General features: G+C 43.7%; 1 protein-coding gene across 2 annotated transcripts in view; it reads left to right on the top strand.

Moving 5' to 3' along the window:
- Positions 1-24,395, top strand: part of FER1L6 (fer-1 like family member 6) — a 134,166-nt gene that overhangs the window by 86,400 nt on the left and 23,371 nt on the right. For both annotated transcript variants that reach the window (XR_016388312.1, XM_022554020.3), the window contains exons 22-32: positions 7,076-7,186; positions 7,450-7,611; positions 8,736-8,916; positions 9,333-9,550; positions 11,024-11,146; positions 12,351-12,390; positions 13,589-13,701; positions 14,720-14,851; positions 16,260-16,385; positions 18,820-18,947; positions 22,800-22,970. Coding sequence is in view for 1 of the 2 variants with exons in the window: in XM_022554020.3 (XP_022409728.3) it covers positions 7,076-7,186; positions 7,450-7,611; positions 8,736-8,916; positions 9,333-9,550; positions 11,024-11,146; positions 12,351-12,390; positions 13,589-13,701; positions 14,720-14,851; positions 16,260-16,385; positions 18,820-18,947; positions 22,800-22,970 (1,505 nt within the window). In the remaining variant the exon portion in view is untranslated. The remainder of the gene's footprint in view (positions 1-7,075; positions 7,187-7,449; positions 7,612-8,735; positions 8,917-9,332; positions 9,551-11,023; positions 11,147-12,350; positions 12,391-13,588; positions 13,702-14,719; positions 14,852-16,259; positions 16,386-18,819; positions 18,948-22,799; positions 22,971-24,395) is intronic.

The following is a 24,395-nucleotide window of genomic DNA, read 5'->3' as shown; positions in this document are numbered from 1 at the left end:
TTTGTGGACACTCCCACGTGCCCTGTGTTGTTTGCTGCCTCACATACCTCTCATCACACTGAGACCTCCCTCAATCCGGTTGAGGTAGGGGTTATGATTCCCATTTTGCAGATCGTAAACTGAAGGATTAATGTAACTGAATGACTTACCTTGTCATGCTGCTAGTCGGTGGTTGAGCTGAGAGCTGAACTTAGACCTTTAAAGCCTTCTGCTCCTTACACTGTTTCACAAAGTTTCCCAAAGACATTGAGTTCTTAGTCTGTCCCACTAAGACATCGGGGAATTTATGAACATATGTCTAGGAGGACTTTTTCAGAAAGCAATGGCAGGATACTTAGGGAGGGAAGCTGAGCCTCTCAAGTCTGGCTGTCCAGTCAAGGACCAAATAGGATAGAATGGTGACCTGGAAAGAAGTGACCAGGTGGGCCTGTATCAGAGAGATTTCTCTCCCTGACCATCCCACTCGCTGAGGGCAGGTGGCACTTACCCTTTGGGTCAGATCAATCCCTCTCTAGGAAAGCACATTTTCCAGAAATCCCAATTTAAAAAAATCTCTAGTAGAGAAACTAGAAGACAAACATTCCCAAGACGTAGCAAATGAGTAAGAGGGAAGGTGCTGGAGTTGGATCCCATGAATATGGATCTCATTCCCACCACTTGCTGGTGTGTGACTGTGGGTAAGCTGCTTTATTTCTCTCTGTTTGACCTGCAAAATGGAGATGATAATTAACCTGCCTGAAGTGCCTGGCGTGGAATCAACACTCAACAAATGCTACCTATTTTATTAATATTATTATACCATGGAATATTAAAGCAAAATATCTAGTCCTATCTGTTTATTCAGGTGAAGAAATTGAGCTGGATAGAACGGTAATGTCTCGCTGGATATGGCAGGTCGGAGCCTAGAATCCAGTGTACAGATTCCCCCGAGAGCTGAAGAGGCTGAAGAGCATTAGAGGACGGGAACAGCTAGCTACGGGGTTAGACACACTTGTACTCAAATCCAAAGTGCCCAGGTGTGCGGCCTGGGAGCTGCATATGACTACAGAGATGAATTCTGAAGTGCACCCAATCAGCCTTTGACTGTCGTCTGGTTTTTGTTCCACTTGAGGAAGAACTTTTTAAGGCTGGAGTGGCTGCCTTGGAGAAAGAGCAACCTCTCTCAGGGGAACTGAAGCTGGATGAGCTCTTAAAGGGACAGAGTAGCAGGATCACAGGCGTCAGCTCCAGCTCTATGATGCTTATAGTGTAGGAGGGGAGGAGAGAAGGACTAGTGAAATCTTTGTCTTACAAATCTTAGCTTCTAGGATTCCAGGATGATCAACCAAGTGAAAGTCTAATAGAACCAGCTCTCACCAGATGGATGTGTGTTGCACAGAAACATGGACTGTCAGAACTGAAAGGGCTCTTCAAAATCAGCTGCTCCAGTCTTTCCTTAATTGAGAGTCCAGGTGATTTTAGGCCATCAATGAGTCAAAATCTTAGGTTGTCAAAATCTTAGGTTGAAACCAGGTAGAGCATTAAATCACAGTGAATTAATGTCGAGGGAGTGTCGCCTTTTTTTCCTCAGGTTTATTGAGATAAAATTAGGGATCTTCAAAATCAGCTGGCCTAGTCTTTCCTTAATTGAGAGTCCAGGTGATTTTAGGCCATCAATGAGTCAAAATCTTAGGTTGTCAAAATCTTAGGTTGAAACCAGGTAGAACATTAAATCACAGTGAATTAATGTCGAGGGAGTGTCGCCTTTTTTTCCTCAGGTTTATTGAGATATAATGGACATATAACGTTGTGTAAGTTTAAGGTGGGCAACATGATAATTTGATATATGTATATATTGCAAAATGATTACCACAGTAAGGTTAACGAACACATCCATCCATCACCTCACATAGTTAACCTTTTGTGTGTGTGTGTGTGTGTGTGTGTGTGTGTGGTGTGAGAACTTTTAAGATCTACTTTCATAGCAACTTTTAAGTGTACAATACAGTATTGTACCTGTAGTCACCATGCTATGCATTAGATCCCCAGAATTTATTCATCTTCTAACTGGAAGTTTGTACCCTTTGACCACCTTCACCCACTTTCCCCACCTCCCTACTCCTGGCAGCTACCAATCTACTCTCTGTTTCTGTGTTTGTTTTCTATTTTTAGATTCCACATATAACTGAGATCATACAGTATTGTCTTTCTCTTTGACTTATCTCACTTAGTGTAATGCCCTCAAGGCCCATCCATATTGTTGTAAATGGAATTTTGCCTTTTTGGATCCTTCTAAGTACTTTTAGAAGAAAGTTTCACGCCCATCTGTGTATAACACGTTTCTTAACCTGCAACCTTTCTTTTTCAGAAAGCATAGGCTTCAGCTTCAATGCCTCTAAAGAAACATCAGTGTTATCTACAAGAACATTTCTCAAAGTCTGCTTCTTGGAACACTGGCCCCTCCAAACATAGTTAAAAGAAATTTTAAGAAACGCTACACATGACATATTCCAATAACATTATTTTGTTTTCGTTGGTTTTCTTTTTAAAGTTACTTTCCATTGATGGCCAGTGGTACCTGTTTTACTTAGCAACTTGAAGTTTCCTTTCTAAAAATGAAATTACAGCTAATGAAGATGTTTACTAGATAATAACACAGGTGGTAAAAGTGGTAGAAGAACGACTGATTTGGGAAAACCAGCTTGAGTACAATGCTTTCATTTTACATGTCAGAAAGCTGAGGCTCCGGGTTTACTGGATGGGATTCAGTCAACTGCTCTTTTCATTGCATGAAGCTTCCTGAAGGGAGTCCCCTAATCCATCAATGAGGGGCTGGACCAGCTGATCCCAACAGGCCTTCTGAGGTCCTGGCTTCCTCCCAGTTCCACGGCCCCATCTCTGATTCTCCCGCCCTCCCTCCACCATGAGCTGGGCAGACTGGTTCGAGATACGGCTGCTTCCTGACAGTGGAGTGTCAGAGGCAAGCAACCGAAGAGACACAATTCATTAGGGTTTCATTAGGACTTCCTCTCAGTTGATTACGTGTGCAAAAATTAATTTGATCATCAACGCCACTTTCTCAGCATGTGGATCTCCTACACTCCGGGAAGGCAGGAGCTAGAAAACGCCATCATTTGTCACCAGCGGCTCTCAGTTTCCGTCTGTGGGTGGTTTACCTTCAGCCCGTCTGTCTCCATTACTGAAAGGCTTCCCTGTCTCAGAAGGAGGGTGTAGTACCTGGGTTCTTCAGTGCCCCAGACTGAATTCCTTACCTCCATTTTCCTCCTCTACCCAGCTAGCTGACCCTATTTTCCCAGTCCTGGCCCACTGTCCCCCTGTTCTCCTAGACTCTCTGCCTTGAGAATTCACACTCAGCTGTAATTCTTCACTCTGGGTTTGTATCCATGAGCAAGCCAATCGTTCCAGCCAGGTGACTGTCCCTTGTTCTTGTAGACCCTCGTTCTTATCAGGATCGTTCCACTGGCCTCTTTCCTGGTCTCCTAGCTTCCTCCTCTTCCTTGTTTGCTTCATCCTCCACATTCCTTCCAGAACGCAAGTCCACCATACCACTCTCCTCTTTAGACAGTCTGTTTCTTATCTCCAGGAGCATTTCCAAAATCTGTATCTTTGGAACACAAGTCCCTCTAAATACAGTAAAAGCAAAGTTTGGGGGCTTCCCTGGTGGCGCAGTGGTTGAGAGTCCGCCTGCCAATGCAGGGGACACGGGGTCGTGCCCCGGTCTGGGAGGATCCCACATGCCGCGGAGTGGCTGGGCCCGTGAGCCACGGCCGCTGGGCCTGCGCATCCGGAGCCTATGCTCCGCAACTGGAGAGGCCACAGGAGTGAGAGGCCTGTGTATTGCAAAAAAGAAAAAAAACAAAGTTTGGGAAATTCTTCATATTATGTCCCTCTTGGGACTTTGAAATCCCCGTTACCATAGTAAAGACTCTGAGAAGTCAGCTATAAAGAAACTTTTGAAATTTCTTTCTTTTTTGAAATTCAACATTTCCCAAATGTTTGTGAGTACAAATATTTTCTTTTTGCATGGTAACTCTTAATATTTCATGAAAAGAAAATCTAGCCCATAGGAGAATGTCAGATTTCCATAGCTTAGCATTTAAGCTCTCCCCAAATTAATTTGTCTTCAAACTGCCTTTTCAGGCTCACATTTCAGCACAATTACTCTGCACGTACTGTGGCCTCTTTACAGCAGACTATTCTGAATTCTCAGACCTCAGCGCACAGATGTGCTTCTCTGCTTTTGGCCATGCTGTCACCCTATTTCGAAATGTCTCCCTGCTCTGCCGACTCCACCCCCTGCACTCTATTTACCTATTTAGGAAACTGATCATCCTCACAGTTCAGGACAAGAGTTGCCTCCTCCAGGCAGCTTCCCCTCCCCCACCTCAGTCAAATGTTTTCTCCTCTTCCATCCTACGTCACTTTGCCTCTTTTTCTATTTAATCCAGGCTTTTATTTTTAGGATTTATTTATTTATTTTTATTTTTGGCTGCATTGGGTCTTAGTTGCAGCACGCAGGATCTTCCTTGCGGTGCCTGGGCTTCTCTCTAGTTGTGGCGTGTGGGTTTTTGCTTCTCTAGTTGAGGTGCACGAGCTCAGTAGTTGTGGCTTGCAGGCTTAGTTGCCCCGCGGCACGTGGGATCTTTCTTCCCTGACCAGGGATCAAACCAACGTCCCCTGCGTTGTAAGGCAGATTCTTTGCCACTGGACCGCCAGGGAAGTCCCAAATCTAGGCTTTGATAAAGGCAATTGTTTACAGCTTGTCTCCCTTAATCTGTAAATTTTTTGAAGGCAGAGGCCCCAAGACGAGCAAAACATATGGTACTTTTTTTTTTTTTTTTTTTGCGGTACGCGGTCCTCTCACTGTTGTGGCCTCTCCCATTGCGGAGCACAGGCTCCGGACGCGCAGGCTCAGCGGCCATGGCTCACGGGCCCAGCCGCTTCACGGCTATGTGGGATCTTCCCGGACCGGGGCACGAACCCGTGTCCCCTGCATCGGCAGACGGACTCTCAACCACTGCGCCACCAGGGAAGCCCACGTATGGTACTTTTAAAAGCACATCCAGAGGCACCATCCCATCCTGTGCCACCATCACAGCTGTTTTTGTGGCTTTACGTTTGGAGCCACAGGAGCAATTAGCTTTCTCAGGGAGGCGATGCTTTGCAGCCTGGATCGCTCACCTCCTCGCCGCCAGGCAGTGTTCACCTCACCTTTTCCCGGCTCCTTGATCTGGTTTGGTTCCTTCTGCGGCTTCATTATCTTGAGCCTACTTGGCATTCGCAGTGACTGCTGTCTTCTTTTTCTGGGCTTTCTTATAATTAACTGAACCACATCTGCCGATGCCAGCTAGAATATGTCTGTGAAAAAGAAATGGTGATATGTTTGTGCTTTACAGGTTTTGATGGGCAAATAGGCTTTTTCGAGCATACAGAGCTAATGTGTGTCAGCCAATAAACATTTATCAAGAACTCACTGGTTTTGGAGCATTACCTGAGAGTCTGAGACTAATGAAGTAAACAAAGGCTTCCTCTTGGCCAAGTCAGGCAAACTCCCCCAGCGAGGAAAACCTCCTGCTCCAAAGCAATGTTTAATAGAACATCTGGCTCCTGAGGGACTTGAAGGGTCAGCTGGCCCAATATCTGAGGTCCAGAGAGGGAAAGGGACTCATGCAAGGTCACACAGCAGAGCCTGGTTTCCGGGCTCAGTCCACTAGTTTCTGCACTAAGCCTCCAGAGAGGACACACTGTGTTCCAAGGACTGAAGGTTAGGAGAATGGCCACAGTGGCCGGGACCAAATCAGGGGTGGCTTCTTGAAAGATGTATGTGTTGAGCCAGGTCTTGAAGGTAATGTGGGGTGGCCCACAAATGAGAAAGGCCCTTTCCTTAGGAGACTTTCTAAGTCCTTTGTGTGAGATTTCAATAAAGCATAGCAATTGTCCTCTTGCGGTTTTGTCAACTCCAAATGCACAGGAAATAACACCTTTTCCTGGAGGTCTGCCTTCAAAAGACTTCATTTTCTGTTTTACTGATTATGACTAGTCTCTGTGTGATTAAATCAATCTCTTGTAGTGCACAGTGGGAGGACAGTTAAGTCTCAGAGGTTTGGAATCTGATCAGAGACCCTTCTCTATTCTACGGCTGTAATTCCCCTGTCATTTCTTTTTTCTTGACTGAATATATATACTTTAATGACAGAAAAAAATTAGATTTCAGCCATTTGTAAAATTCTTGAATTTATCCTACATACTCAAAACATTCAACCATTACTTTACCACTCATAATTTTTCAGTTATTATTTAATGTCTATAGGTTTACTTATTTCCTATTTCTATAATATCTGCAAACATTTAGATACCAGAGATATTTTTTAAATGTTTAATCCTATATATTTACTGCTTATATTCTTTAATGAATAAACCATCTGCAAAGGTGTTACTAGAATTTTCTGCTTCCAATAATGTCAGATAACATTCAAAACACTTCAGAGGTTTAAAACCCTACAGAGTATATTTTTCTGACCACTCTGTAAATCACGCAGTACTTCTACAACAACACCATAAATTCAGAAATTAAGGAGACTACTTCTAAATTACCCACAGGGTAAAGAATAAGTATGAAGGATATTAGAAAATATTATGAATTGAAAACTTGCTTTTCCAAAATTTTAATATGAAGCTTTAAAATTAATTTATTGCTCTTTTTAAACTTTAGATAAGTGTTTATGTAATTAATTTTCAAGAAAAAATGAAAAGAATGAAATACCATGAGGTTATGAGGATCTATCTGTCTTTTTTTCCTCTCCTCTCTACTGTGAGCTCGCTGAAAGCTTATGAAACTATTAATTTGTGACACGTTGTGAGTGCTCACTAAATGTTGATTACCCTTGTGAATGAATGCATTTGTAAATTAAGAAATTATTCACTGTGACAAAATGCATCATCTTGATTTACATTTTAAGCTGGAAACATTCCTTTGGTTAAAACAGTGACAGTCTTTCCAATGAGGTCATTGTGTGGCAGCGTTCATTTTCCTTACCTCTCCCAATGTCTAACCAGCGCTTGATCCGTGTGGTAGGTCCCTGCGTCTGGGCTGCAAGGGCTCCCTCCCCTCGACCCACCCGATGTCACCCAGATCTACCCTGTTCCTGCCAGCATCCGGCCAGTGCTGAGTAAATACCAAGTGGAGGTATGGGGCCCGGAAGGACTGGGTTGTTCTTTGGGACTAAAGGGCACTGGTGCATTGCAATCATGCCTGCACTGTGTCAGGGGACTTGAGGGGTGGGAAGGAGACGTAGCTGATCGGACGGAGCCACAAGGAGCTGCCCCATCCTTTCCCGGAAGAACATCCTGTGGTTCTCAGGCTGGCACGGCCGACTTTCCCACACCTGAGCCACACCTGCTGGCGCCTCCCTGGGCCTTTGTGTGACAGCCCTGCCGTCCTCTCTTCAGGTTCTCTTCTGGGGAGTCCGGGAAATGAAGAAGGTGCAGCTCCTCTCGGTGGATCGTCCCCAGGTCCTCATCGAGTGTGGCGGGCATGGAGTCAAGTCCTGTGTGATCCAGAGCTACCAGAACAACCCAAACTTCAGCGTCCAGGCAGATGCTTTCGAAGTGGTGCGGGTCTCTCCCCTCCCCTGCCCCACCCGCTCATTCCCTTCATCTCCATAGATGCGACCCACTCCTTCCTGAACCTGACTTGGGGAGATGTTTCAGAGTTTCAGGTGCCCCACTACTCACAAGAAAGAACAGTTTAATTCAGTAAAAAGCCAGAATTGCAGAATGGGATAAAACAGACTTTTGTTGTTGTTTTGTTTTTAAAGGTTCTGGGTGTAGATCATATAGTAAATCAAAGAAGGTTGACAGTGGTTCCCAAAGTGTGGCCCCCAGTTTATCAGCATCACCTGGGAACTTATTATAAATGCAGATTCTCAGGCCCTGCCCCAGAACTACTGAACCAGAAACTGTTGGGACTGGGGGGTAGGGCCCAGACACCTCTGGTTTGACAAGCCCTGCAGGTGACTCTGATACACACTGGAGCTTGGGAACCACTGGCCTGGAAGACACCGTCACGGAACTTACTACAATGGTTAGAGTTTTAAAAAATTATTTGTACGTAGCGTGTCAAAAGCAATGTTTGACACCTGTGCTTTTGTTTATTTCTGTGCTCTGATTTGGAACCAACTGTGAAGTCGAAGTTTGCTTTGTCTAACCCAGTCAGCTCCAATGGACACAGATTCTGAATCAAGAAGGACTGGAATTAAAGAATGTGTACTGTGTTTGCAAACCTTCCAAATCAGACTTTGTTGAGCCTCGGGGTCCACCAGGGTAAAGAAGTGGATGGGGCGCTGGCCCCTCACGCTCAGCTCCATCTTAAATGGCTCAGTTCTCATCTGCTTTATATCTTGGGTCTGGATTAATGTTCATCTGAGATGAAAGTTCGGATAAATACAGTAATGACAAAGTAAGAGGACTGAAGGCTACTGCCACAGAGAATTTGGGAGTGTGTGATTTTTGCAACTTACGCCTGCGGTGAATTGCTAGTACCATCCCTCATATGTTGGGTAATGACTCCCTGGCTTGAGAAGGCATTGCTCCAGACTCTGGCAAGCTGCAGGGGCGACCTGTAGGGAAAGGACAGGCAGGGACAGAGGAAGGATGGGTACCTGGCTTGCTTTGGTCCTACACCCAGACAGGTCGGCCCAGGCAGTGCCCCACTTCACCCCAGCCTCTCCCTGCAGGAGCTGCCTGAGAATGAGCTTCTGCACCCACCCCTGAGCATCTGCGTGGTGGACTGGAGAGCCTTTGGGAGGAGCACCCTCGTGGGCACCTACACCATCAACTGCTTGAAACAGTTTTTGTGTAAATCCAGGGAGCCCCTTGCCCTCACCTCACAGGTGGATGGAGCCCAAGTTGTGCAAGGTAGGAAGCTCCTTCTAGATTCTAGCGCTGTGGGCTACAAAACCGTGGTGCCTGCAGGATCTTTCTGAAGAATTTCCTGAGGTCCCCTCTACTTCTTTTATTTTTTTGTTTTTTATTTTTGGCTGCATTGGGTCTTTGTTGCTGTGCGGGGCTTTTCTTTAGTTGTGGCGAGTTGGGGCTACTCTTCGTTGTGGTGTGCGGGCTTCTCATTGCGGTGGCTTCTCTTGTTGCGGAGCACGGGCTGTAGGTGCGTGGGCTTTAGTAGTTGTGGCGCACCGTCTTAGTTGCTCCGTGGCATGTGGGATCTTCCTGGACCGGAGCTCGAACCCGTGTCCCCTGCATTGGCAGGCAGATTCTTAACCACTGTGCCACCAGGGAAGTCCTGACCTAATGTACTTCCATCTTGGCTATTTCAGATTCATTAATTTCCACTGAGCCTTCTGAGACCCCCAGCTCTGCTCAGGAGCTCCCAACAGATCAAATCTTTGTGGATATTGGGCCGCCTCCCACAGTGGTACCTGACTTGGCCCAGGTTCAGGCAGCCAGCCTGGTTGATATCCCTGACCCATCCCCTATGCTGGAGACGGAACACAAACCTGCAGCCCAGGAGCCACCCAAAGACGGAAAAGCTAAGGTCGGAATGTCATCCCTCTTCATATTTATAAGGCACATTAGAGTTTGCTCAGAGGTTTTAGATACTAATCCTCCCACCTACTAGCTGTGTGACCATGGCAAGCAACTTCACATTTCTGAGCATTAGTTTCTTCATCTGTAAAACGGGGACACCGATACCCACTTCACAGCATTGTCATAGAATCAGATAAGTCAGTGTATGTGAAATTAAAGTGCTAGTCAAATGTGACAGCAATATTTAATTGAACAGAAACTCTTAATTCATTAGCTTGGAAAAACAATGGTTTCCTCATCAAGGCTTATTCCACAAATATTTTGAACCTACTTTGTACAGCGTCACGTGGGACCAAAAAGATGCGTCTTCTGGTCTAAATAAAAGTGAGACTTATCCTCAGTTAGCTGAGATTCTGGGAGGGGAGATGGATAAGTACACAAGACCATAAAATGGGGACATGAGTAATCTTTTAAGTCATAGCTTTAAGGGCAAAATCCTGGTGTATCTAGCAACTGACTTAAAGAAGAAAGCAGGTTTAAGAAAGTCCTAAGAGATGACCTGCCCAGCAAATTATAAAAGCTGAAATAAAAGGTACAGTATGGTAGATGAATGGCTATTTTCTCAGGCTCTTCCCATCTCATCCAGGCTCAGCGTGACTCTCTGACAGCCCACGGGGTTCTCTCCATCCCACCAGCATTGTACCTGCCACTTCATGTTGCAAATTTCAGTTTGTTTGTTGCCACCATAAAACTGTGGGCTTCACCAGGTCATAGATGATTTTTAAAAATATCTCTGTATCCCCTGCACTTGGTAGAGTGGCTGGCACATCGTAGATACCCGAGAGATGTCTGAGAGCAAATGGATGATAAGTACACGATAAATTTGGCATGACACAACTTTCTCCCCAAATGCTTCCCTTCTGCCACGTATGCATCACACTGCTTCTCCTATCCCCCCATCACTTATGTTGTAGGTGTCATTTATTTGCATCTGTTCAAATCAGAAGTGATGCTAAAGGGGGATTGTCTACCTATGTCACTTAATCCTCATGACAGTGAAGTGAGCAGGTATTATTGTTCCTAGTTGAGGAAACTGAGAATCATAAAATCATAAACGTTTATATTATGTTTAGAAGCTAATTCCTTTTCTACTATATCACATTGTATCATGTAGCCTGCTTGTCTCCTCCACTGAATTCGAAGCTTCGCAAAAGTAGGGATGATGTCTACCCCTTACATCCCCAATGTCAACCACAAAATCTCATACCTGCTTGATAAATGTCAAATAAACTCATTAATGGCTGACAGATTATTAAACTTTTATTGATTTAGGAGGGACAGAGAGCTGCAATCACAAAACCTGCTGACACCTCCATCCACCTCCCCGAGGGCACCTACATGTCCTCTTCCTTAGTAAACCACTTAGCCACCAGCATGCAGATCCTTGACACCTAACAATCCATCCTTCATCCCTTGCCAGGATGCCAGGAAACCTTCTCGGAAGTCTACTAAAAGGAGAAAGAGGACCATAGCGGATGAATCTGCTGAAAACGTCATTGACTGGTGGTCGAAATATTATGCCTCCCTGAAGAAAGCACAGAAGGTAGACTCTCTCCTGGCTGTGACAGTCAAGGCTTCGATAAGAGCACAGCACCATTTACCACCCTCCCCCACCCCAAATCCTGCATTGTCCCCTCTTCTAAATTCCGCTATAGGTAGGCCCTACTTGGGTGTGGTTCTGTTAACTGCTGAAGGGTTCAAAGCCTGAAAGGACCAAGGGTCCAGTACTGCCAAATCCTCACTGTCTGGCTGGAGCTGGCCCTAGGACACAGGCTCTGCTGTAAATGCTGGCAGGATGTGCAGTCTATCATGGCATCCAGGGAATCTGCCCACCTCAGGGAGGTCTAGCCAAGAGAAATGGGTCTCTGGACAGGTGGGCATCAGCGAAGGGGGCTTCAGGTTCACCTGGAGATTCCAGGTCAAAGGGCTCCAGGTCTCCAGCAGATTTCTAAGTTCATATGGGAAATTATCAAAGTAAAGGCAGAGGTCTTGGCCTTAGCAAATGGGAATAATCAGCAGGGCCTCATGCACATGGAAAGCCAGAGAACCAGTGGGGAGTGGGTCTGGAGACTCAGGCCAAAGCTCAGTGGCTGAATCTGGTAAGACTTCTCATCCCTGAGTAAAAATGGAAAGGAAAGTTATTCAGATGTTATCATCATATTTTATTGAGTAGCAACTCTTCTGATTCTTTATTTGGAAAGACCGTAATTTCTTCATCTAGGACTATCCATGAATATTGACATATAGTTAAATAAACAAACTAAATGTTAATCCCTGCTTCCAAACACCCTCGTTTTACTACGATGGACACTACCACTTCTGGTGAGTGTTCAGCCCTTTCCTCTTTCTCTGCTAACCTCCCCAGTCCCAGGACAAACCCAACATGCCAGCCCATAAAACTCATAGTTGCAGATTGAGGTGATACTTCAGGGATGTGGAAGAACAGTGGGGAGAGGGGTTGCTTTCCCAGCAGCTGAGAGGAGGCTGCAACATAGAGGACGAGGACGTCCACAGTTTGGTGGCACTGGTTTTGGAGGTGTGGGTGCCTCTTCTTTAGGGCAGGGCATCTCCCTGCACTTAAGTCCTAGGTCTTTACAGTGAGGCTTCATCTGGGGGCTACTGAGGACTGTTTGCATATTCTTTTAAAATGCAGAGGGCTGAGATAATTGAATGAGAACTGTTAGCAGTCAGGGTTAATAAATGAGACAAGACAGTGTCCATCATCTCGTCTCCCTCTTTTCTCAAAGGAAAAGGAGAGCAATTCCAAGGAGCAAACAGGCAACACAGGTAAGTGGCTGTTCTGGGGACATTTGAACATGCATTAAGGCCATGTGAGTGAGAAAATGTTAAAATGGGAGCCATGGGCACAACACTGGAGCCCAAAGCCCTCATTTCCCTAGTGAGGAAATAATCCCAGGAAGATGACAACACTTGAAAGAGGTCACATAGCTGATTTGAGCTGGATGGAGACCAGATCCCAGGTCTCCTGAGTTCAGTTGAGTGCTGAAATCGACCCTTTGGCTCAAGTCCCTATGTTGACAGTCTTAATGCAGAAACAGCAGAGTAAAAATAGGAGCAAGCTGGGATGACAGGCCAAAGCCAGCATGATAAACTTTAACACAGGTGACCTGGATTTAGCTTCCAAAACTCAGTTGACAGGGTTTGGGTAGATCTGGTTTGGCAGAAGCTCAAATGAAGAGCCCTGGAATTTGAAATGACCACAAACTTGATGTAAGCCAATGGTAAGTCTTGGCCTAAAAACAACAGTAACACCAAGTGCTGTTTCAGGTGGCACAAAAAGTGAGAAAAACAGAGCCAAGCTCAGTTCCTCAGGCCACTCCTACTAGCATATTTAATTCTAAGACCAACCCCATGACTTAAGCAATAGTATCTTGATTTGCAGAAGTAAAACAGAAGTACAAAGAGGCTGAGTAACTTGCCCAGGTTTATGCAGCTAGAAAATAGTGGAGCTTGGGTGATTTTTCTCCAGCATCTGCTCCTAAAAAATTACTGAATAATCTAAGTACATTTGTGACATTGTGTTAGACCCTTAGCATATTTGAGCCTGAGGTTGTTGAACTAGATGATTCTCAAGTTCCTAAACAGATCTGAGAGGGAATGTATCTAAAGCTTTGGTGTCACTCCATCCTGGGTCTGTTCTTTGCTAGCTGGGTGACTGGACAAATTACTTACCCTCTCCGTGCCTAGCTTAATGAATTCTTGCATATGGCAGGGAAGGCCAACACATTGCCAGCCCCAGGGCATCCACTGACACTGCACTGCTGCATAAGTGGTATCTCCTCTGCTCCTTCAGTGCACGGTCTGCAGGGCTATGTGCAGAAATCCTACAGTGAAATGTTACTATTTCTTTCTTAAAAGAAGGGTCATGACACATGCCAGAGCAAAGGGAAAGAGGGAGCTTGACTTTGTTTCTTCTCATCTCAACAGCATAAGAAGTCTAACCATTTTCACTAAATACCCACAGAGGCAAAACCAGACGAGGTAGTGGTAAATATAGATGGCCCAAAGAAGAAGAAAGACAAAATACTCAAGAAGAAACTCAGAGAAAAAGAAATCCCCAACCTGGCTGTCTTGCAGGTGTGTGGACACAGCCATCTTGGCCATGGTTAGGGTGGGAAACTCAGGAGGTGGGCATTCTTTTAGTGCTTCAGTCCACTCCAGAATACCTTTGTCTGAATAACTTACTTTGTTATAATCATTGATGCAGAGTAACAAACTAACAAGCATGCAAGCCAAGACAGTGGAGCTTGCTAGTTTTCTATTTTCTACATCCTCCTATTGAGAAGGGACATAACTTCACTTGGTAAGCCTGGATGCAACAATGTAATTTACAGTGTGTGAGTTCCCCTGGGTTCACCTCTCGGGGCTTGACATCATCATGCAGATATGTACAGACTCGACATAGCAGGAGTTTTAACTCTTACAAAAGTCAGCTTCGTCAGACCAGTCCTAACATTAGCCAGAGACTATTAGCTAGAGGCATATTGATGGATATGAAAATTGGCATTATGAAAATTATGTACCTAGATAATGAATTTAGATAAGTAATTTTGATGGGAAATTTGAATAAGTGATTTAATTATATTACTCAATCAAAAACTCAATCCAATTTTCCATTTCTAAAATATATATGTAATTTTCTGCTTGGAAAATTCATGTCTACATGCATTATAATAAAAACAAATATTCCATCACTTTATATGTGTTAAGAATGAAACGTTCAATGAATATTTTTTAATTTGAATGTCCTCAAAATATTGTAGTCTGTATCCAAAACTCAATGACATCAATTAGCTATAAAAAGCTTTGTCACATTTATACTTATATATTATATTTTAAATATTGTTGGTTTAGCTATACTTCTTGGAATTTCAAAGTTTATCAAAAACGTTTTATAAATTTCAGAGTGGTACTTAGTTCTAGGAATGCCAAGTCAATCATATTCCTTATTTTGCTGAAGATAAATTAACAGCGCCTCTTAGATTTTTCCAAGGGGCATATACGAAGGCTGGTTTTGGAGAATCTTGGCAGTTTTCATTAAATCAATCCAGGGCTTTCCTTCCTCTGAGCACACTCTTCTCCCTTTTCCCTAAAGATATACAATGGGGATCTGGAGAGTGAATTCAACAATTTTGAAGACTGGGTGAAAACCTTTGAGCTGCTGAGAGGCAAATCTACGGAGGATGACCATGGCCTTGACAGAGACCGAGTCATAGGAAAGTTTAAGGCAGGTTCCAAGGTTAACACTTTTATCTGGCTCTCCTGTCCATAAATGTCGGATATGACTCAATTCTGTTGGACTGCGGTGTGCGATGTCTGTAAGGAAAATCCTTAATCTCTCTGCAGGCCCCTCCCTCTCTAGAACCCCACAAGACCTAGCCCCAGTCTTTCAAGGTATTTGATTTGTGGCCAGTAAAGTGGATCGGAGCTCAGTCTGTGGAATATGAGGAGGCAGAGTCATTGCCTAAAGGGATCACTTAATTTTACTCTGCTTTTCCCACCCCCTGACCTACCAAACATATGATTTATACAAGCCTATCAGCTGAATGATTAAATTAATCAAACAACACAAACCCTTCATCTGGCAGACTTACGGTGTCAGCACCACAAAGCAGTAGCTGACACTCACTATGAACCGACTGCACGCCTGGGCCCTTTATATGAAGGTGATGTGTTGGAAATCGCATGGGCATTGCAGCTTGCCAGTCTGGGTTTAAATCCTCATTTAGGATTTAAATCCTAACTAGCTTGTGATCTTGAGCAGTACTTGACCTCCCTGAGCCTCGGTTGCGGCATCTGAAAATAGAAATACTGAAGCCAAGATTGAATGAGATAATGGGAGGAAACACTAGCTCAGCACCCTGCATGTAAAAGGCACTCGGGATTCCGTCTGATGCTCCTATTCGTTTCTCACGTAACAGCACCGTGAGGAGGGTGGTACTGTACCAACACTGATTCACTGATGTACCATGAAGAAGCACAGATGCCGGAGGGTTATGTGAATGGCCTGAGGACATCCAGGGGACAAGAGTAGCACCACCCCAGGTCCTGTTGGTTCCCAGGCTGTGCTCCTTTTCCCAGCGCTATGCCCTAGACATTTTCTTTTTAATTTTAAAAAACCCTCTTTATTTTGAATAGTTAAGATTCACAGAAATTTGCAAAGATGGTAGACAGAGGTCTAGTGGACCCTTCACCCAGTTTCCTCCATTGTTTACATCTTATGTAAATATCAAAACCAGGATATCCACATTGATAGTGTGTATATAGTTTTTTGTAATTTTTATCACATATGTAGATTTGTGTAGCCACTACCACAAACAAGATACAGAGCTATTCCATCACCACAAAGATCTCCATCATGCTACCCCTTTATAATTATGCCCTGCTTGTGACTGTCTCTATCCTCTGGCAATCACTGACTTATCCTCTATCTTTATAATTTTGTAATTGCAAGAAAGTTATATAAATGGAACCCTCCAGTATGAGACTTTTGAGATTTGCTCTTTTCACTTATATAATGTCCTTGAGATCCATCCAAGTTGTTGCGTGTATCAATAATTTATTCCTCTACATGGTTGGTTTTCAGCGGGGCATATGACTATCTTGTTTCAATGGGTAGTGCTTTGTGGTTCCAGGGCTCCTTCTGCATCTACAAAAGCCCCGAGGATTCCAGCATCAAGGACAGCAAGCAGCTGAGAATCCAGCAAGGGATTCCATCCAACCACCCCATCAAAGTCCTGATCAGGGTGTACATTGTTGCGGTGAGGCATCCTTGTTTACTCTGAGGGGTTGTCTTAATCTAGAGCTGCCATAACAAAATACCGTAGACTGGGTGACATAAACAACAGATACTCATTTTCTCCAGTTCTGGAGGCTGAAAGTGCATGATCAAGGTACCATCAGAGTTGGTTTCTGGTGAGACCTTTTTGCCTGGCTTATAGATGGCCACCTTCTTGCTGTGTCCTCAAATGGCCTTTCCTGTGTGTGTGTGTGTGTGTGTGTGTGTGTGTGTGAGAGAGAGAGAGAGAGAGAGAGAGAGAGAGAAGAGGAAATCTGTTGTCTCTTTCTCTTCTTGTAAGCACCAGTTCTATCGGATTAGGTAGCACAGCCTGGGAACCACCACCCTTATGACTTCATTTAACCTTAATTAGCTCCCTAAAGGCCCTATCTCCAAATACAGTCACATTAGGGGTTAGGGCTTTGACATAGGAATTTTGAGAAAACACAATTCAGTCCATAACAGAGGGTATGATGTTTGGTTGGTAACATGGACCTTTGCTGGCTTTTCACTGAGCGAAAATATTTCCCAGGCTGAGAGGACTGCTCTGTGTAGCTTTATTTGCTCTCTGTGGTTGCCTGCTAGCTGGGCAGGAAACCAAGTAGCACTGAAGCAGGAAGCTCACAGGCAAGACAGCGGGAAGAACCAGGGCAGAACAGGGCAGCTGCCACTGTGCAATCCTCCCCCGCCTCCGGGGCTATGCCTCTGTTCTGCTGCAGTCAGAAATTTCATTTCCAGTGTATTTCCAAGAAAAATATTATCTGCCCTAGGCTTCCTCCTTTCTGATAATGAGAGCACTAAACTCTAATTGTGAAACTTTTGGTCTGATTGCCAGGAAGCTTGGGGCCAAATTTGGTGCTCAATCAAAGCAACTGTGTACTAGACATTTATGGTTCATGTATTTGTTTTCATCTCCTGACCTTGGAGTTGATCTTACTTGATTGTAGTCATCATATTTTTATATTAACTCTTTGCTTAAATTGCCTAAAATCGTTTTTAGAAACCGAAATGAAACATAAAACAAAGATGAATTATTCTTTAATGCCAGTGGACAACTAAACATCCCCTTTCCATCATGCAGTTCTCATGTTTCCTTTGTTATTAGCAGCAACGTCATCATGGCCATGACCACCATGTGCCAGGCATGTTCTAATCACTAAGGATATCGTGACGGGAAAAAGACACAGTGCCTGCCCTCGAGGAAGTCACAGTCTAGTTGGAAAAATGAGAAGTAACTTGTAAAGTTATCCAATAAAGGATAAAGGATCCAATAAAGGATACTAGAAGTATCCAATAAAGGATACGTGTAGTATCCTTTATTCATTCATTCAACAAATGTTGGGAAGACCCTGTCCTAAGTCCTGGAGTTAATGTAATGAACAAGACAGACAGTATCCTTGCTCTCATGAAAATTATAACTAATTGGGGGTGGTGTGGGCATTAGGAGGGTATGAAAATAAACAACAGACAGATAAATAAGCAAGATGAATGTCAGAGATAACTGCTAAATAAAGAATTAAAATTGGGGGATGTAATCAACTATACTTCAGTAAAAAAGAAAAAAATTGGGCAGTGTGGTGACGAGAGTAAATAGGGAAGGGACAATTTTGGATGGAAACCAGGATCTTGACCACTAGACCATGGGGCCAGCAGGGGAGGGACAATTTTGGATGGAGTTTCTCCCTAAGTAATTGACATATAGGTTGTTCTCAATTTTTAGCTATTAAACAACATTCTAATGAACAACCTTGAAAATATAGCTTTGTGTGCTTATACCCTCCTGTCTGTAAGACAGAGTCCTAAAAATGCGATTGTTTCTTATTCAGCTCTCATCTCTGCAGTTTCTCCATCTTCTTTCTCCATGTCCTTCCTCACCAGCTCCCTACCATGGTCTTCCCTGACGGAAACAGATCGTTACTCAGCTGACAAGCGCTAAATGCAAGACTGACGGGGTCATGGATTCAGAGTCCACTACTTCTGGGAGGAGGCTTTAGGTCTACCCCATAATTTTACATATTAATCTCAGAGAGATGACATGTTTTGCCCAAGATCACATAACTACGTAGAACTGGAGCTCAAATTCATGCCTTCTGCTTCCTGGTCCAGCAGATTCCTCATTACTTTGTGCCAAGGGCTGCTTTCCACTGGGCAGACAACTCCAGAGGAAGTAGAACTTGGGCAAAGCTGATAACTTTTAACAGCAGAGTAGAGAGGCTAAAACAGTGGTTCTTAACTTTATAGCTGCACACTAGAATCATCTAGGGAGCTTCTAAAGATCCCCAAGTCCAGGGCCAATTTAATCAGAATGTCTGGGAATAGACCTCAAGCATCAGTATTTTTTAAAACTCCCAGGGGATCCCGGTACCAGCCAGTGTTCAGAACCACTGGACCAAAGGGATTTTTTTTCTCTTCTCCAGGCATTTAATCTTAGTCCAGCTGATCCAGATGGCAAATCGGATCCCTACATTGTGGTCAAGCTTGGCAAAACTGAAATCAAAGACCGGGACAAATACATCCCTAAACAACTGAACCCGGTATTTGGAAGGTCAGTGGCCACCTGGGTCTCATTGCATTGTCCACTCTGCATTTGTTCTTATGGTGCTTCTGTAGGGTGTTTGGTGTGGATACGTGTGTGGGTCTGAGCAAACAGTGCAGGAGATTAAATGCCGACTCCTGCCCGGGATAACAGCCAATCAAGCCTCTCTTCATGGAGAAGGGCTAAATTCTTTCCTCGGTCCCTTCAGCAGCTTGGTTCTGCATGGTCTTCATGGCCATGGTTTTCCAATAATGATTTTCCCAGATCTCAAATTTAAGACACCACTTGAACAGTCATCAGATTCAGCCTCCTGCCTTGGAGAGAATTCCTTTTTACAGACAAGATAACCAAGGCCCAGAGAGGTTTAGAAACTTGTTCAAGTTCACACAGCTCATAAGTAGAAGAGAAGGGGCCAGATGTTTGGTCTTTTGTCTTCTACCAAAGAGATTTTTCCATCATATCATCTTGCAGTTCATTTGAGGTGACCCCTGCAGTCAAAAAGTGGAACTGCACCCCCCGCCTGTGTTTTGTTTTCCTGCAAAGTGTTTACAATGCATCGCACTTGTGTTATGTTTAGGTGAACCAGGCATTCTCCAGTTCACAGCAACCCTACCACCCCATTTATCTTCTAAAAGGGTATGTCACACATTTATGTTCCCTGCTTGGGTTTGTGCTCTTGACTGCCAATAACTCTGGAGTCAAGCAGACCTGGGTTTTACTCTGCCACATACAGGCTGAGTAACTTTATGCAGACAGCTTAACCTCTCTGGTCCTAGTTTTTCTCATCTGTAAAACAATAGCAGTGATACTTGACTCTCAGACGCCTTTAGAAGATTAAATATGACAAGCACCTAGCATGTTGTCTGTGATAGTGCATAGTAGATACTCAAAACTCATTAGCTTCCTTCTGCTCTCCCTTGAAAATCATTTTAGCAATGCACACATCTTACGTGTATTTAATGTCTTTTTTTCCGGAGTAACAAGGAGCCTGGGATGAAATCTTTATCCACCTCATTTAAATTCATTTACACATTTGTGATAGCTTTGGACCCTCTGACATTTGATCAGCACCAGCCTCTTACATTTTATCGCTCCCAAGGAAATAAGGCAATAAACAATCTTGCCTGTTCAGATGAAAGAGAATGATTTAAAAGACATGCTAGGGAAACTTACCCTTGCTTCCCTGACCGGGAGATGACCTTTATCATTACTTGCTGTTTACGTAACCAGCACTTCATTTTGTCAAGTGCTTTGCAGTCACGTTTTATGAGCTGCTCTCACCACAGTGCCATGAATTAGACTGGTTTTATAGCCTCCGTTTATGGCTGTGGTAAACAAAAGAAGAGGGTGATGGAATAGTCCCTCCTGCCTCTGGCATTTCAGAGCCTCTTCCAGAAGCCCACCAGGTGTGGATGCTTTGTTGGATGTATATTTAATTGTTACTCAGGGACAGACATTGTTGGCTCAATCTGTGTTCCAGCAGGGAGAGTGGAGGGCTCTCATCCCCGACCTGGGGCCTGGGGAACTCCTCTTTGAGACCTCCCCATAGGAGGATATCACAGGCTCCACCCCTGATGCCCTGGCCCCTGGTCTGCTTTACTTTTCTTCATAACCTGTGACATGAATTGGTGTGTTTATGTCTGTCTCCCATCTCCCCGCTAGAATGTAAGCTCCATTCGTGCAGGGACTTGGTCTAGTCTGTTCAGTGCTGCATCCCCAGCACCTAAGACAGGGTGTGGCACAGAGCAGATGCTCTTTAAATATTTGTAGAATGAGCAAATGAACAGATTGACAAACTACCCTTCAGTCAGTTTTCAGTGGGATTTCATGGGACCCCATCATCCTGAGGGGCTACATGTCTGAAGAGTTGGTCAGAGTTGGTCGTTCCTCATGTTCTTAATAACCACAGTGCCTGGCACATAATGGATATCTCATAAATGTCAAATGAACAAGTGAATCAATAAAAGAATGAATGAATGGGCAAAGAAACAGTGAGACATCTTTGCTCTGAAGCTTTCGGTACTGAATGTTTCTACAAGGCTCAGTTTTCACCCATTTCAGGATGCATTCTCTTTTCTCACACAAGTGCTGTTTCTAGGGATCCTATCTCAATGACACACACACATTGGTATAAGCCTAGTTTATCCCCGAATAACTGGAAGTCCAACCATGGTGAGCTGTTTTTGGTAGTTTTTCTAAGGCAGCGCTAATGAAAATTCAGGAGAGGTGAACCAGTGAGCACATAGCACACAACTCTGGGAGATGGACCAGAACAGTTGAGCCCTCTGTCCTCTGTCATGGTTGCCAGGAGCAGTTAAGCACTTAATAAATCCTTCCTTGGTGGCAGCAGCTTGGTGATGGCCAAGCTCAGAGGTGGCTGGGGGCTTTCTTGTGAGATGCCTCTAGAATATCAGTTACAGTTTCAAATCCAAATCTTAGAGCCCCAGAGAGGCAATACTGTGTCTTCAGGTGGAAGAAACGAATCTGTTTTTTGCATAGCTGTATCCCTGGCCTGCAAGAGCTGCCAGCATCAGTCAGTTACAGGCACTGGAGCTGTCCAGCATCTCTGCTTTTTTCTCTCTGGGGAGGGCTAATTGGCTCCAGGCTGTGCTGTGATTGCTGTCCCTAGCAACCTGGAGAGTGGGAGTGGACCTGACCGTGACGGCAGCAGCCCAGACAGGCCTGAGGACAGGCAGGGAAATAATGGGTCCTCTATTCTCCCCTCCTCTGCGCATCCTCTCTGTCCTTTGTTCCCAGACCAGCCTCCCCACCTTGTCCCAGGGCAGACAGAGACAGGAACAACTGGAGAAACACTGGTGTATCCTTGATTTTGTTTTCAAGAACACATTTCCCTAAAATGCAGGCTTTCACTCCCAATTTAATTCTTAATTATCTTCTCTAACGCTCAGTAGCATGGATAATGCATTGTCACGGGAAATCCGACAGCATTGCTATTCTTTTCAACACTGCATTGGGGTGAGATTGTGGAAAGAGAACGGTACCAGGAGTTAGGAAACTGGTACTTATCCCAGTTTGACCTGATTTAGGATCCTGGGCAAGTCCCTTGTGTTCTCTGGATTTCAGTTTCCTTATCTGTAAAATGAAGCGATTGGATATGGTGATTTCTGAGATCCCTTACAGTTCAAGGAAACATTTATCGTGTCTACTCTCTGCAGGTGAAGTGCAGCCTCCAGTAATGTGGAGATGAAGAGGTCTCTGTTCTCAAGGGGCTCAGAATAATCTTGTAGAGACAGCATTCCAGTCCTGCAAGTCTGTGTTCTAATGATTTTCCATTGTCAGTAGGATTTCAAATAAACCCAGCTGGTATTCCCTGATGAAGCAACAATGGAGGAGAAAGGGAATGGTAAATTATTGGGTACCAGGTTGAATGCCTGGAAGTAAAATCTGTGTTTATACAAACACTATCACATTTAACCACTCTGCTATATTATAAAGAAGACATATTTATCCCCATTTACACATAAAGCGGCTGAGAGGGATGAAATAACTTTCCCGATGTATTACAACCGGCAAGTGGCTGATTCAAAATCCAGATTAGAAACCAGTCCTGTTTGAGACCAAAATCTAAGACTTTCCTCTCCCTCTTGCTGTCACCCTAGTTGAAGACTGCAAGGCATGGCCCACAAAAGAGGAGATGATTGGCTACTGGAAAACTGACAAAAGAGTTGGAAATTGGTTGCATCTCAATGAAAAATTAAACCACATAAACACCCATTAAGTAGTAACTGGGTTGCTGAGTGTAGAGTTCATATGGACTGTAGGTAGGCTAAAAGTGAAGCAGGGAAAAGTTCTCTGTATCACCAAATGCTGTTGATTCCTAAACCTCTGCTTGGATGGCAGGTCATTTGAGATCCAGGCCACATTCCCAAAGGAGTCCTTGCTCTCTGTGCTGATCTATGACCATGACATGATCGGGATGGATGACCTCATTGGTGAGACAAGGATTGACCTGGAGAACCGCTTCTACAGCAAACACCGAGCCATCTGTGGCTTGCAGAATCAATATGAGATGTAAGTTATTCCTCCCATGGAGACACTGTTGGTGTTCTGAGGCTGCAGCCCATGTGCTGGGAAGGCCAGCCAAGGCCCAGATTTAATATCTCAGATGTGCTCCATGTCAGCAGGGCTAGTTTGGGGAAACTGCTCACTGCACTTGAGGGTACTTGGGGCTGGGGAAGCAAAACTGATTTAGAACCCGGGGCAGGTTCTTCAAGAGTCAAGAGCTGAATTGTATTTGTTCATTAGATCAGCTGGGCCTGGTGGACAGAGTTCCCAGTGGGGAATGATGCTGGAAGAATGACTGTTATAATACAAATGCCAATATCCTAGTTAATTACAACAAACACTCATGAGTGCTTACAATATACCATGCACTTTACATGGAGTATCTCATTCAGTTCTCTCAAAACCCATTAAGGTGTTATCCCCATCTTACACATGTGGGAAAAGTGGGTCCAACTCTCACTCTTTACAAAGATATTTGAATTCTGATTAATTTTAAAATATAAATTATCTGCTTTATTTTTTTATTTTTACTTTTATTAAGGCTTTTAAAATAACATTTATTTCTTAAAAGCTAACATGTGCATAATAGGAAACCCAAAACACAAGAAGCAAAAAACAAAGTCATCCATAATTACAAGCAGTTTACCGTTTGATGTGTCCTTCTAGGTCTTGTTTTTGTATCTACATGACTAAGCATCCGTTTTTATGTAATTAAGATCATACAGTTACGTATCATGCTATTTCACACACCACGAATATTTACTATTTCAAAGTCCCAAAGCTATGAGTATTTTAATAACCAAGAATACACTACACCAACTCAATCTGGAAGGAAAAAATGTAATCCTGCCTTTCTTGGTGACAAAAATTTCATAAAAGACAAAAATAGCAGCAGGCCTCTAAATAAAGATATTGGCTGAGTTACGATCAAAATACTACATTCCCTTAATGTTCAATTAGAAATGAGACATAGAGCAACAGAGACCAGCTTTATTTTTTAAAGTATGATATATTTAATATCTTAAGAAGAAAACTCTTACAAATATCAGCTAGGAAAATATAAAAACATCCATTAGATTTCCATGGTATAATTTTAGAAATATTTCTTCTGAATATAAAGTAATATATAGTCCTTGTAGAAAATTTAGGACATACGGAAAGTACAAAATGATGCTCAAGTTATTTTATCCAGAGATAAAATTTACATTAAAAAAATTTGTATGTATTTCCTTTTAGTATTTTTTTCTATTCTATTTCCCCCAAAGTTGGACTCATACTATCCATGCAATTTTGTAAGCTTCTTGTTGGACTTATACCCTTATAAGCATTTTATGATGTCCTTAAATATTCTTCAAAGTCATTATTTTAATAGTGGTGTTCCATTATGTAAATTTACTATAAAATGATATAACCAGTTTCCCTTCCTGAATT

The sequence above is a fragment of the Delphinapterus leucas genome, chromosome 17 (assembly GCF_059928025.1).
Source record: "Delphinapterus leucas isolate spDelLeu-1000000601 "Yukka" chromosome 17, BTC_Dleu_Yukka2, whole genome shotgun sequence".
Taxonomy (NCBI): Eukaryota; Metazoa; Chordata; class Mammalia; order Artiodactyla; family Monodontidae; genus Delphinapterus; species Delphinapterus leucas.
The sequence above is the reverse complement of the archived record's forward strand: the minus strand, read 5'-3'. Positions and strand labels throughout refer to the sequence as shown.